Here is a 13,150-nt window from a genome sequence, read left to right as displayed (position 1 = left end):
AGGACCAGCAGGCCTGGGGCTCAAGCTTCCACGGCTCCTCCACTTACTAAAGCCCAGAGCACGGCCACCTCCGCTCCTCCACTCAAGCTGTCTGGGAGACTGAGCTATTGCCTTCTGCCTGCCCTGGGAATAGTCTGGGGAGCTCCAAGTCAGGAAGGAAAGGGACCTTCTATAGTATTGCAATAATTTTAAAATAATGGCAGGCAGGAGGAAAGCTAAGACTCCAGACTTTTTTTATCTCTCAGTAAATGTAGGCTCATGCTACTCCCCAAATACAACATAGCCCACCTCTGGATCTCTTGGGGAAAATCTATCAACTGAGTCTCCTGGGGTAGCTGTCCCCCAGAGAAACTCAAAGACATGCCCACATCAGTGCTCTATCCAACCAACGACCCCTCAACCAGCAAGGAAAGCAGATCCCGACGAGGCACCCTGTACCTTTGAGCAGTGATACCAAGAATAGGGGGTAGCAGGAAAGGAATGGGGAAGGGATGGGAAGGGTGGCAGGATGGTGGGGAACATTAGCTGACCACCACGTCTGTTTTGGGGAAGCGGAAGCAGAGGGATCTGGGACAATGGGTCCCTCAGAATGCTTCTAAAGCCACCCCATGCAGTGGGCCCAAGCAGCCCTAGAGCAACATGGTGGGAGACAAGCAGGGAGAGGCAGCTTCTGGGACTGTGAGCAGTGGACCGCAACAGAAGGGCCAGGGCTCCTCTCTCCATGCCATTCCAGGGACCTTAACACTAGCGTCACAGATGAGAAAGGCAGGAACAAAGGGAGAAGGGAAAAAGGGATAGGAAAACCAAAAGTCTGAGAAGTTGAGAGAGCTACCTCTCTGGGGCGCTTTCGAGGTATGCTTTTGTTTGAAACTATCTGAAAGACAGAAAGAAAAGTCATGAGAAGAGGGCCTTGGTACACTTGAGACAGGTATAGCAGCAGCAGGAAAGCAGAGCAAACGAGAGAGAAACCCCAGTGGCGACGGTGCTCCCAGGGTGGAGGGACAGAAGTGGGGCGAGTCAGAGAAAAGGGGAAGAGGGAACAGACGCTGGAAAAGTTAGCGTTGGACTCCTGAGGCCTGACTAGATTCGGGCCAGCAGGCCCAGATGTCATCTACTGAGAGGCCAACTCTGCCTGCTGTGTGTCCCTCGTGGGCACCCCCACCCCAGAGGACAGGAGAAATCTCCCCCAGAGCATGCAAGGCTCACCCGTCGTGCAGCAGAGGCCAGGGCCTCTCAGGGATTTCAGAGGGAACCAGTCAGCAGGCAGGACAAGAGTCCAAGCTTGTTTTACCACTTTGAGCAAGAATACAACCTTCCCTCCTCTCATATCCTGAGGAGCTGGGTCCAAGGCAAGGACTACCCACCCACTCGTGAGGCACTCACTGTCACAGGCATAGGGTTTGTCCCGATCCTCCAGGATGGAAGCGTCCAGCTTCTTACGGGCACTGCCCACACCTTTACTCTGCAAATAAGAGCAAAAAGATGCCCTTACTAAGGTGTCTAGGCCTGAAGAGTTACTCTCCTGGTAGTGGCTGCTAATCTCATTCAGGAAGGATGATGGCAACAACAAGCGGTAAGACAGTGGGACTCTGCAGGCTCCCCAATCCCCTGGGCTGCCCCTCACCTTGGACTTCCCCTTGCCCCGACGCTTGGGAGTGTCTTCTTCATAGTCCTCATCATCAAGGTCATCCAGGAAGTCATCTGGTTCTAGGATCCGCTGAGTAGACAGGAGGATTAGGATGGGCAGAAATGAGAACATCCAACAGCTCCCCCACGTTGGGACTGGCCAAGGCTGCCAGGGCCGCCTCCATGACCCAGCGGCTCCACTCCAGCCTCACTCCTCACTGCTGTTCTTTCAAGGCTTTGGGCTCTCCTTTCTCTGGGCCTTTCTTCATGTTGTTCCCCTAGCCTGGAATGCCTTTCCCACCATCTCCAAGTAGCTAAATCAAATGCCACATTTTCATAAAACTTTCCGATACCCCAAGTGGCATGCCCTCTCCTGCCTCTGATCTGCCACCTGGGAGCATGTCAGCAGCGGTTCCCTTCCAACACCTAACGTCCCAGAGTTAAACTATGCTGCTTACTTGTGGCAAGTTTTTCTTTTCACTAATGTGCTGCAGCGCCGCCCCCCACCATGTGAAATGGGCAAAGGTACCTATTTCCTAAGATCGTAGAGACTGCAGAAAATGACGGGAAAGTGCTTAGCACAGTGCCTGACGTATTTTTACGTACAGTTTTTGCTTCCTTGTTGGCAGGGACATCACCTAGGTAACCCCAGGCACTAAAAAAACTCAGGTGGCAACAGAAGATGAGAGTCTATAGTTACCAGAAAAGGAGCAGGAAAGACGGGATGATGACAATGAAGCCCATCAGTACCCAGTGCTCATTAAGGAATGGAGCAGGAACAGAACAGCAGGGGCCTCTCCTGGCCCATAGCTTCTGCTTCTATTCTGATTACTGGCTGGCCTCTGATGAAGAGGAGACTGGTTTCCACCACAGTTTCCTTAACCACAGTGTTAATCGTGTACCTTCCGTGCTCGACTGTTCGTCACAGGAAATTCGCCCAGGCTGTCATCATCAACTCGGGGATCGGGGGCGCCTCGCTTCTCCAGGGGGTCGGTGCGTAACAGAGCCTCTAAGCTACTGCCATCCTGAGAGATCAGCCCCTCCTTCTTCAGGGTCTGGTCTGTGTCTGCGGGCAAGGTCAGGAGGAGGTGAGGCTCAGAAGGGCTGAACGCAGATCTGCCTGGTCTACACAGGGTCAGACCAATCACAAGCCAGTCACTGCCTTCTGGTCTCTGGGTGCCCAGGAACCAAGATGCTCTGGTTTACTTGGCACCATAACTTGTCTGTTTACTTGTCTCTTAACTATTAGGCTGAATTCTTTACAGAAAGACTCACATCTCATTCATTTTAGTATCTTTAGAATCTAGCACTGGGCCTGGTACGTAACAGGTGATTAGCAGGCCTCTGACTATGCAGCAGGGAATATCCCGCTCAGGAGGGACTATGCTTCACCTGGTTTAATAGATGGGAAAGAAAGCCTTGGATCCTCAGGAGGGTGGGCTCGCCGCTTTTTCCGCCAGCGCCGGGCAGGGTAAGAGTACAGCTGCCCAGAGGCCAATCCTAAGGAAGGAAGGAAAAGAGAGAAATTAAACCCTAACACAGCTCTAGAAAATAGTATCAAACACTTTCCACATGAGTACCGTTCTAGAGCAAGGGAGGAATATGGCTGGTGAGCACCTGGGGCTGGAGGAGGCATGGCTTATGGACAAGAAAACAGATTAAGCTCAGGAGCTTTGGCTAACACATAGCTCTCCAGAGCCCAGCAAGACCCTGAGCAGTGTAGCCCTGTGGAAAACAAAAGGTGTTTCGACCTCTCCAGGATTCTAATCACGGGAAGACCGTATGCATCCCTGGGTGGAAAGCAAAAGGGAAAACCTATTCAGCTGGCTCATCACCTAAGATGAGGAAGCTGCTTCCTCCTTGGGCTCCTGAGTGGATTCTCACCTGGACCCCGATGTCGCTTTTCCATCCAGATATAACAGTTGCTCTGGGCTACTCCCGTCTGTGAGTCCAAGAAAGGCAGGCGTACGCTGCGCTCAGCACAGAGGCGGGCGTTGTAATTGTGGCACTGCTCCATGGCATCTTTGTAATACTGCTCCCCAAGGCTTCAGGAAAGACAAAACTCAGGTGTGACTGCGCACGTGTGTGTGTGTGCTGGGCTATCCCTCTCCCTTGCCATCTGCTTCTCTAGAAGGCTCAAGGGACTGGGAGAATGTCACTCTGCTTTTATTTGCTTCCATTTCTGCCTCATGGGACACCAAACCCCTTCACTAGGCCATTATGAGGAAAAGTACCTTACAAATAAATTACCGTCAGAGCACATGATTGCACCCTGTGTCTAATCAGTCCTTAGTCTAACCCACAAAGAGGGGAAGAAAATAATGTTTGTTCTGTGCCTCTCCAACCCTTTGGTAACCAAAGTGCTACGTCTCTTAACCCTCAGGATTCTGAGAAGCTGAAGTTACTCCTGTTTACAAACAAGAAGAGTTCAAAAGATCTGGGGGGACTTACTAAAGTTTACCAAACCCCATCTATACAAAGAAATTCAACTTAGCTGTAACAAAAAAAAGGAAGCTCTTCATGTACAAATATTAAACAATCTCCAAGATAACTACAAAAACAGAGGGGCGGTGGGGTACAGGGCTGAGGAGTGTTATGGGATGTCCCTAAGTGGTGGAAAAGAAACTGTAGGCATCCAAGGAGAAAAACCAGGTGACTAGGGGACTTTCTCCTTTGTGCCATTTTATATCTTTTGAGTTTTAAACTAGGTATTTGCCAAGTAGCTAATTCTATATACTAACTTTACAATCAATAGAAAACATTTGGAAATATGTGAACACCCTTGAAGCCTACTTTCTACTGAGTACCATTACACTGATACAAAACCTGTTTGCAGAAAGGCCTATTCTAGACCCTTCTCCATTCTCACACTAACAATTTTTTTAAGAAAGAACCTTTTTGAACTCAAAAGACCTCCTTTGAAATTTGAACTTTTTAAGAGCTTTAAAAAGCTGCAAAACTGCAGTGCCAGGAGTAATCTGGTTCTAAGAAGCATGTATATAGAACCAACCTTGTTCTCATCCTTCAGGGTTTAACAAGCACAGTAATACTAGAGCTTAAATTAATACAATTCACATTTATATATTCGAGCAAACTTTTTCTTTCTACGCACTAAGTGGCTTGAAGGATCTTAAAGTTTGCCAACCAGGGATTGAACCTATGCCCTTAGCAGTGAAAGCGCCAAGTCCTAACCACTGGACCGCCAGGGAATTCCCCTTGATTGATCTTAAAGTAAACTAACTGAGGGCAGATGATTTCTTCCCCACAATATCCTCAGCACCCAAGAAGGTGTCTGGAATATCCTGACTCAGAAGTAAAAAGATCTGGCTTGGCTGCAAGTCACCACATACATGTGGACATTTAGTCAACCCATGTGGACCTCAGGTATGCTACTGACTAGGGTGGCTGAACTAGATAAGCTCTGACATATTCTACAAGAGGGAGACTCCAAGCATGAGAAGTTGAACACAGTAAATCTCTGTAGCTTATGTTCATAACTCAAGCTGCAGCAACAAACCCTGCTCTGGAATCTAAGAGGGGCTTTCACTGGGCAGCCACAATAGACCACTGAGGCACAGCTTAGAACGTTCCCAGCAACCAACAAAGATATACACTGCACGCAGGCAGTGACACAAGACAGTCTGGCTTGATTCAATGTGCTGTAATGACTGTAATTTGAGGCAGACATGAAGCCTGTGCTGGAGAATAAAGAGAAGGAATAGGCTCATATTTGCTCGCCTTTAGGAGGCAGCCATGTCCTCACTAAACAGAGAAAAATTGGATAAACAAGGCTGAGCGCAGCGGCGCCTTTGTTTCTGATGATGGAAATTGATACTGACACTAAGTCAGATGGAAGGAAGGGCTAGACGGGCTGAGAACTGCAAAGTCAGAGCAAGGAGGCTGGAAACTGTCAGGGGTGGGGGTGGGGTTGAGGTATGGATGAGACATGTTCTATCAAAGCTCCTGTGAGTTAAAAGGGATTTCAGAAGGTGGGGCAAACTGCATTGTGAGTGAGAGAGCTGATAAAGAAATACAAGTTGGAGGAAGAGAGGATCTGATGAGGATAGAGCAAAGAAGAATGAGAGCTCTCTTAAGAATCTAAGGCTCCTACTACAAGAAATTTTAAGCTAACATTCTCCATATCTTGTTACCTAACTCAGAGGATTTCAAAACCAGTCAGCAACCACAGCTCTTTTATACTATTATTTTGCCCCAGTAAGACCCCTTAAAGATTGTTTCAATTCTGACACCACATTTGGGAGGGATGGAGAATTTACAAAAGGAAAATTCTTCTCCCAGAACAAGATGCAAGTCAGAAAAGATGAGCTAGTAGTCCTGACCTCAATGTAAAACCTCAGTAGTCAGACGACTAGGCACACCGTGGTCAAGAAAAGCGTCTCTTTCCAGGACGAGAACAGTACAGGAAGACTGGAAGTCTCTTTTTAAAGAGCAGGTTCTGTAGGAAAATGTATTAACTGTGGTCCACAGCTCTTTACAGCTAGAACTGAGGGAGCAGAAAGTTGGTTAGTTATTACTGGTACTCAGGAATCAGCGGTTGGTGACCTTCACTATCTCTACAGATCTTTAAAGAGAAATAAGAAGTCAAGTTCTATTTAAACGGGCAACCCCTCACTTCCAATACTGCATGAAAAGGTTGGTGACCTTATTTCTCAGATGAAAGTCTTCCAACCTAAACAATCTCACTACGTAAAACTCTTAAACCTAGGCAAGTTTTGACATTCCCCCATTACAGTAAGCTTTCCAAGGTAGAAGCTTTGATTCTTTTTTGAGAGGCATGAAACCTGTGTAAAACCTCCCTTTACAATGGGACAGGGGCAGTCAACAAAGAGAAAGACAGGGAAACAAAGAAAGAACATCTGAGTCAGTATGGATAACATATAAATGGTAGATCAGCAGCGTCATTTCTAAACTGAGGGAAATGTCAGCTTGGAGAGAGTGCTGGGGAAACTGAAGTGGGCAGATCAGAGAGGAAGATAATAGTGCTGGGAGTAGGGGTGGCTGAAGAGGCAGCAGGATGGAGCTGAAAGCATGTTAGAAAAAAAAAAAAAAACAAACGACCAAAAAACCCACAAGGAGAAGGCACTTAGCTTAATGGAAGTGGGAAAGCATTCTCAAAGAAAAGGCTCCAGGCAGGAGGAGGGAGAGAAGCAACGTCCCCTTAGAAAAAAGGCTCTTGAGAACAGTGGGGCTCAGTCTACTACAAAGACAGATGAGAAGCTGTGTGCCCCTTAGAAGAGTTCCCAAACCTTTACCTTCTCACCCAGTCAAAATCCAAAAGCCAAGTTGGACAGCTGGTCACCTCATTTTTCCTACCGCTGCACCAAGCCAAATGTGTCCATTAAAGAGCTTGCTGTATTGGCCGACGGGGGTGGGGGTGGGGGTGGAAGACCCCATTGGAAAACTCATTTAGATTCTTCTTCGGGGAGGAGGCTGGGTTAAATCAAGTCCCAAAGCATCTTTAACTCACAGCTAACAGGCCATTCTCAGTTTGCCAAACAACCATGAACTTTAACTTCGCTTGAAATCTGCCCAGTCCAAGAGTATTGCAGAGCGAAGACGGCCGACCTAGATGCCCCTAGGGGCGGCCAGGGCGTCCTGGACTGCGTCCGTCCAGTGCCCACTTTCCGATGGTTGGGACTGGCCGGCGCCAAGCCCCTCTTCCCTGAAGTTCTTTCCCTCTGTATCTGCTCTTCCACAAATTCTCCCCAGGAATATTTTTGGTCTCGGGTACCTGATACTCAAGGACCACCCCACCCCCGCCCCCGCCCGCCCAGGAACGTCACGGGGCTGTTCAGAACAAAACAGCCCTGAGCGCTCAACGGCGCCAGGGCGGCCAAGCCTGCTCCTCCGGGGCCCGCTGCGGGCAGCCGATGGGGAGGGGTCGCCGGCCGCGCTTCGCGGGGGTCGGCCCGGCTCTCCCGGACTGAGGCGAATCCGGGACCGTCTCCCGTACGCAACAAGGGCGCCATACTCTGGAAACCTTTCGCCTGAAGGAGCGCCCAGCCCCACAGGGAGGCTGCCCGTTAGGGGCTCCCGTGTGCCCCCCTCAGGGCCTCCACAAGTTTCTAAAGAAGCGCAACGTCTTCTCCCGAGTCTCCTGTTGCCCTCCCCTCCAGGAGTCGCAACACGGCGTCTCCAGGCACGTCCCTCTCTCCGCCTCGTCCGTTCCCACACCGCCCCCTGCTTCCAGGTCCCTTACAAGACCTCCCAGCCTAGAAGAGAAAAAAACGGCCACTCACAGCTTCACTACATTTTCCACCACGGCCGCCATCTTCCCGGCTCCTCTCCCTCAGGCCGGGAGGCCCGGAGCCCGCAGCGCGCAGGCGCTGGGACCGCAGAGAGAAGTAATTTCCTTGTCCTTCTGCGCAGGCGCCACTCGGGCGCGTGCGCCCGAGAGCGAGCGACGGAGAACGAGCTTCTGCCGGGTTCTCCCCGGCCTGGAAATCTGGGGACGAATGCGCAGGCGCAATGGAGGCGGGCGCGCGCCTCGAGGCTTCTGCTCCTGTTTTGCCTCATCCGTTTAGTGAGAAGGGAGAAGGGAGAAGGGAGCGAGGATCTGACCAGGTCCAGAAATGAGAAGGTGAGAGGTTGGTGAGAACTGGCAAACCCAGAGGTGGTCTAGATGGAGGTCATGCGTCCTGTTACCTTTCTGACCTTTAACCTCGTGGTTAATAACCCTTTGCCCTCACGTACAGACTAGGGGTTGGTGGGTAGCCGAAGGTAAGAGCAGTGCACACTCCTTTTGGGCTGCCCATTTTAGGAAGAGAAATATTAACTGCAAGAACCTGACAGATCTTTGGCCCGAATATTGGGGTCTGACAAAAGTTCCCCCACCTTCCTGCCACCAACTTAATTGATCCCCACCTCTTCTCCCCTGCTTCCTACCCCTAAGCTCTTTTCCTCCTCTGAAGAACTTGTCTCTTGCAACTTCCTCTCCTGTACCATTCACTTCTCCTTCACTATTGAATCATGCAAATTCATCTGCAAACATGGCTTAATATCCTCTTTTTAAAATATCAGAGCCCTTCCTTAAGCCCTTTCTGCCTTTATCACCCTCTTTCTTTTCACCCTTTCAGAGCACATATTCTTGTTTATACTTACTATCTCTGTTGATTGATTTCTGAGTGTCTCTCTGCCCAGTTTAATGGGGATTTTGTTCTCATCAGTTCATTGAAACATCTAACAAAGACACCATGATCTCCATTTCAACAGATTTAGAGATCTCCCTGTCTTTATCAGGGAGGAAATAGCAACCCACTCCAGTACTCTTGCCTGGAAAATCCCATGGACGGAGAATCCTGGTAGGCTACAGTCCATGGGGTCGCAAAGAGTCGGACACGACTGAGCAATTTCACTTCACTTCACTTCACTGTCTTTATCAACCTATCAGCCCCCATGACAACACTGGCCATTCACTTCTTTTTCAAACTCATCTCTGAGACACACACTCTCCTGGCTGGCTGCCTATCACACTGGCAGCTCCTTCAGCTTCTTTTGCTGGCTCTCTATCCTCACATCTTCCTAGACCTGTCAGAGTCCCCAGGGCTTGGTCTTTGATCCTGATAATATGCTGTATTTCATCAATTCTAAGATGCACATAATCTCCCCCCCGCCCCATTTTAGTATTTCAGAATCAGGACATATCATCATTATGCCTTAAAATCAAGTTTGGGAGGTGCGAGTTGAGTGGTATTTGTCACTGTTTACCCTGCACCAAGTTTGCAGAATAGATGTCAGCAGCTTGGAAGGAAAACCTAGGGACAATACTGTTGCACTCTTGTTCCCCAAATGATTGTGGGAATCAAAGGTGACACCAAAAGAATTCAAAAGTATGTGTTTCAGCATGAATGTTTGTGAAAAGTGGAAGTGTTAGTTGCTCAGTTGTGTTCGACTCTGCAACCCCATGGACTGTAGCCCATCTGGCTCCTCTGCCCATGGAATTCTCCAGACAAGGACACTGGAGTGGGTAGCCATTCCCTCCTCAGGGGATCTTCGCAGCTCAGGGATCAAACCCCAGTCTCGTGCATTGCAGGCAGATTCTTTACTGTCTGAACCACCAGGGAAGCTCCCACCCCCAAATTCATAGGTTTAAGTCCTCCCCACTAAGTCTGATAGTATTTGGAGGTGGGATCTTTCAGAGGTAATTAGATGCAGCCTGAGGGTGGAGTTCTCATGGTGGGATTAGTGCCCTCCTTAGAAGAGGAAGCTGGAGGTCTCTCTGTGAGGAAAGGCCATGTGAGGACCCAGCAAGAAAGCAGATGTCCACAAGCCAGGAAGTGGACTTCCACCAGGAACCAAATTGCTGGCACCTTGATCTTGGATTTCCCAGCCTCCAGAATTGTGAGAAATAAATATCTGTTGTCTATGGTACTTGGTTACAACATCCTGAGCTAAGACAGTGTGTGAGCACTGAAGCTGAACACACACATACCCTCTGACCCAGCAATTCTATTCGTGCATGCATATATGGAAAACCATGCATAAGAATGCTCACAATAGCATTAATTGTATTGGCCCCAAACTAGAACATTCCAAATGCCCATAGCACTAGAGTGGATTAAGCAACATGGAAAAAAACAAACTATTGCTACACAACAACATGAATGAATCTCAAAAACTTAATATTTGAAAAAAAGAAGCCAATTTCCAAAGAGGACATATTGTGTGATTCCATTTATATCAAATAATCACACATGCTAAACTATGGGGCAGAAGTCAGGAAAGTGGTTCACTTTGGAAGATAGTAACAAGGAGGGGGCATAAGGTGGCTACAAAGATGCTAGTAATATTCCTTGTTGGGTTACACAACTTTGTTCACTTTGTAAAAATTCATTGACCCACCCAAGATTTGTGCACTTCCTGTAGGTACATCTCAATAAAAGTTTTAAAATAAAAGATATTAGTAATGATAAGTAGCCTAGTTCTCTGTTATTGGAAAGGCAGTTTATGAGCCCAGTGCCAATGGCTTTTGATTCTTTTAGGATTTTTTCTTTATTTATTTGGTTGTGCTGGGTCTTAGTTGCCACACGTAGGAGCTCTGATCTTTGTTGCAGCATGTGGGATCTTTAGTTGTGACATGTGAACACTTGGTTGGGGCATGTGGGATCTAGTTCCTTGAGCAGGGATCAAACCTGGGCCCCTCTGCATTGGAAGTGTAGTCTTAGCCACTGGACTACCAGGGAAATCTCTCTGTTAGGATTCTTTTAAGAAATGCTCCATCATTGAACAGTAGATCCTCCATATGCTCTGAACCAGTGACTGATACATATAGTGTTTCTCTTACAGAGAAGTGGAAGTGGGAGTGCAGCCTCTTGCAATCTCAGCTAATGGTTCTTTTGCAAAATGTTTGTTTTCGGTTCTCGCCACTCTGGGCTCTGGCTGATCCAGAGCCTTTGGGACACGAGGAAGGCTTCCACCAGGGGGCGCAATAATGATTTCTCTGAATTATTAATAGGATCTGAGATTGCCAATGGGCTGTTTTGAGTTCTACCTGTCACTGGGCAAGAAAGTAAAAAGGAAGTATCATTGATGGCTGGGGTGATTGATTCTAATTGTTTAGGGTAAGCAGGATTGCTGTTACCCGTTGAGGACAAAGAGAAATGTAAACAAAACCCAGGAGATCTTTCTAAATTGCATTCAGGTGGTTAATGGGAGACAGGCCTCCTGGTTGGGTATTTAATTCCAACCTTTCTACTGAATAGAAAATAAAAAAGGGAGAAATAGAAAATAAGATTTTTCCTCTTTTTAAGAGGAAAAAATCTTAAAAAAAGAAAAAAAAAATCTTAAAAGCATTGACAAGCTAATAATATAGTGAAGAATTACTGATCCAACATTTAGAAAGTTGAAACCCAGAGCTGTAAGCCCAGAATTCAAGACAGTTTTTGTCTTGGGGACATTTACTGATCTTGAAGATATAACTGAAACTCAGCTCTTATTTGGTGGTCTTTGGTGGGGAGGGTCAAAATCAAAACTCAGAGCCTGTGCAAGGTCAGATACTCCAAGTCAGATACCCCGCTACTAATACATATATACTTTAAGGTGTGATCCCAACATCAATGGACTAGTGGTCCCGGGAACTCAAGCCTTGAATTTGGATTAAAGTGGACCCATCCTTATAAAGCTCAACATTCAGAAAACTAAGATCATGGCATCTGGTCACATCACTTCATGGGAAATAGATGAGGAAACAGTGGAAACAGTGTCAGACTTTATTTTTTGGGACTCCCAAATCACTGCAGATGGTGATTGCAGCCATGAAATTAAAAGATGCTTACTCCTTGGGTGGAAAGTTATGACCAATCTAGATAGCATATTGAAAAGCAGAGACATTACTTTGTCAACAAAGGTCCGTTTAGTCAAGGCTATGGTTTTTCCAGTGGTCATGCATGGATGTGAAAGTTGGACTGTGAAGAAAGCTGAGCGCTGAAGAATTGATGCTTTTGAACTGTGGTGTTGGAGAAGACTCCAACCAGTCCATTCTAAAGGAGATCAGCCCTGGGATTTCTTTGGAAGGAATGATGCTAAAGCTGAAACTCTAGTACTTTGGCCTCCTCATGTGAAGAGTTGACTCACTGGAAAAGACTCTGATACTGGGAGGGATTGTGGGCAGGAGAAGAAGGGTATGACAAAGGATGAGATGGCTGGATGGCATCACCAACTCGATGGACATGAGTCTGAGTGAACTCCGGGAATTGACGATGAACATGGAGAAGGCAATGGCAACCCACTCCAGTACTCTTGCCTGGAAAATCCCATGAACGAAGGGGATTGCATGGTGGGCTGCAGTCCATGGGGTCGCTAAGAGTCGGACACGACTGAGCGACTTCACTCTCACTTTTCACTTTCCTGCATTGGAGAAGGAAATGGCAACCCACTCCAGTGTTCTTGCCTGGAGAATCCCAGGGATGGGGGAGCCTCGTGGGCTGACGTCTATGGGGTCACACAGAGTCGGACATGACTGAAGTGACTTAGCAGGGAGGCCTGGCGTGCTGCGATTCATGGGGTTGCAAAAGAGTCGGACACGACTGAGTGACTGAACTGAACTGATCCTTATAATGCCTCTGTTCACCTAGTAGAAGTGAGCATGTTTGGGACGAAGAAATATCCTTTTTGAAAGAATGTACTGTCATCCAAGGCCTTAAATTATGTCTTAAAAGTACTTTTTCATATACAATATCCAGCACTTAGTCAAAGACAACCAGGCACAGAAAAAAAACGAGAAACCTTGCATAAGAACTGACTGCACCCAATAGAAAGCACAAATTGACCTACAGAGATTACAGATGCTGCAATTATCTGATACCGACCATAAAAGAACACTGCTTACTGAGTTTAAAGAAGATAAAGACAAGTGTAAAAACATCTGCAGGTGACAAGTTTCTGTTAAGTGTCACAACAGAATTTTTAAAGAATCACATCGAACTCCTCCAACTGAAAAATACAATAACAGAAATTAAGAACACGATAGATTGGTTAAAAAGAAAATTAGACACAGCTGAAGACA

At 47.4% G+C, this 13,150-nt stretch overlaps 1 protein-coding gene across 3 annotated transcripts in view; it reads right to left on the bottom strand.

Annotated features, from left to right (window-relative positions):
* Positions 1–7,973, bottom strand: part of DPF2 (D4, zinc and double PHD fingers family 2) — a 12,843-nt gene extending 4,870 nt beyond the window's left edge. Inside the window, exons 1-7 of one of the 3 annotated variants that reach the window (XM_010838051.1) lie at positions 7,887–7,973; positions 3,511–3,671; positions 3,019–3,126; positions 2,529–2,692; positions 1,625–1,717; positions 1,384–1,462; positions 833–874 (exon numbers count right to left, since the gene is read on the bottom strand). In XM_010838051.1, the coding sequence (XP_010836353.1) occupies positions 833–874; positions 1,384–1,462; positions 1,625–1,717; positions 2,529–2,692; positions 3,019–3,126; positions 3,511–3,671; positions 7,887–7,918 (679 nt within the window). In that variant the 5' untranslated portion in view covers positions 7,919–7,973. The remainder of the gene's footprint in view (positions 1–832; positions 875–1,383; positions 1,463–1,624; positions 1,718–2,528; positions 2,693–3,018; positions 3,127–3,510; positions 3,672–7,886) is intronic. The other 2 variants (XM_010838052.1, XM_010838053.1) reach the window with 2 other exon arrangements.
* Positions 7,974–13,150: the final 5,177 nt, after the last annotated feature.

The sequence above is a fragment of the Bison bison genome, unplaced genomic scaffold, assembly GCF_000754665.1.
Source record: "Bison bison bison isolate TAMUID 2011002044 unplaced genomic scaffold, Bison_UMD1.0 scf7180017864089, whole genome shotgun sequence".
Lineage (NCBI taxonomy): Eukaryota > Metazoa > Chordata > Mammalia > Artiodactyla > Bovidae > Bison > Bison bison.
The sequence above is the reverse complement of the archived record's forward strand: the minus strand, read 5'-3'. Positions and strand labels throughout refer to the sequence as shown.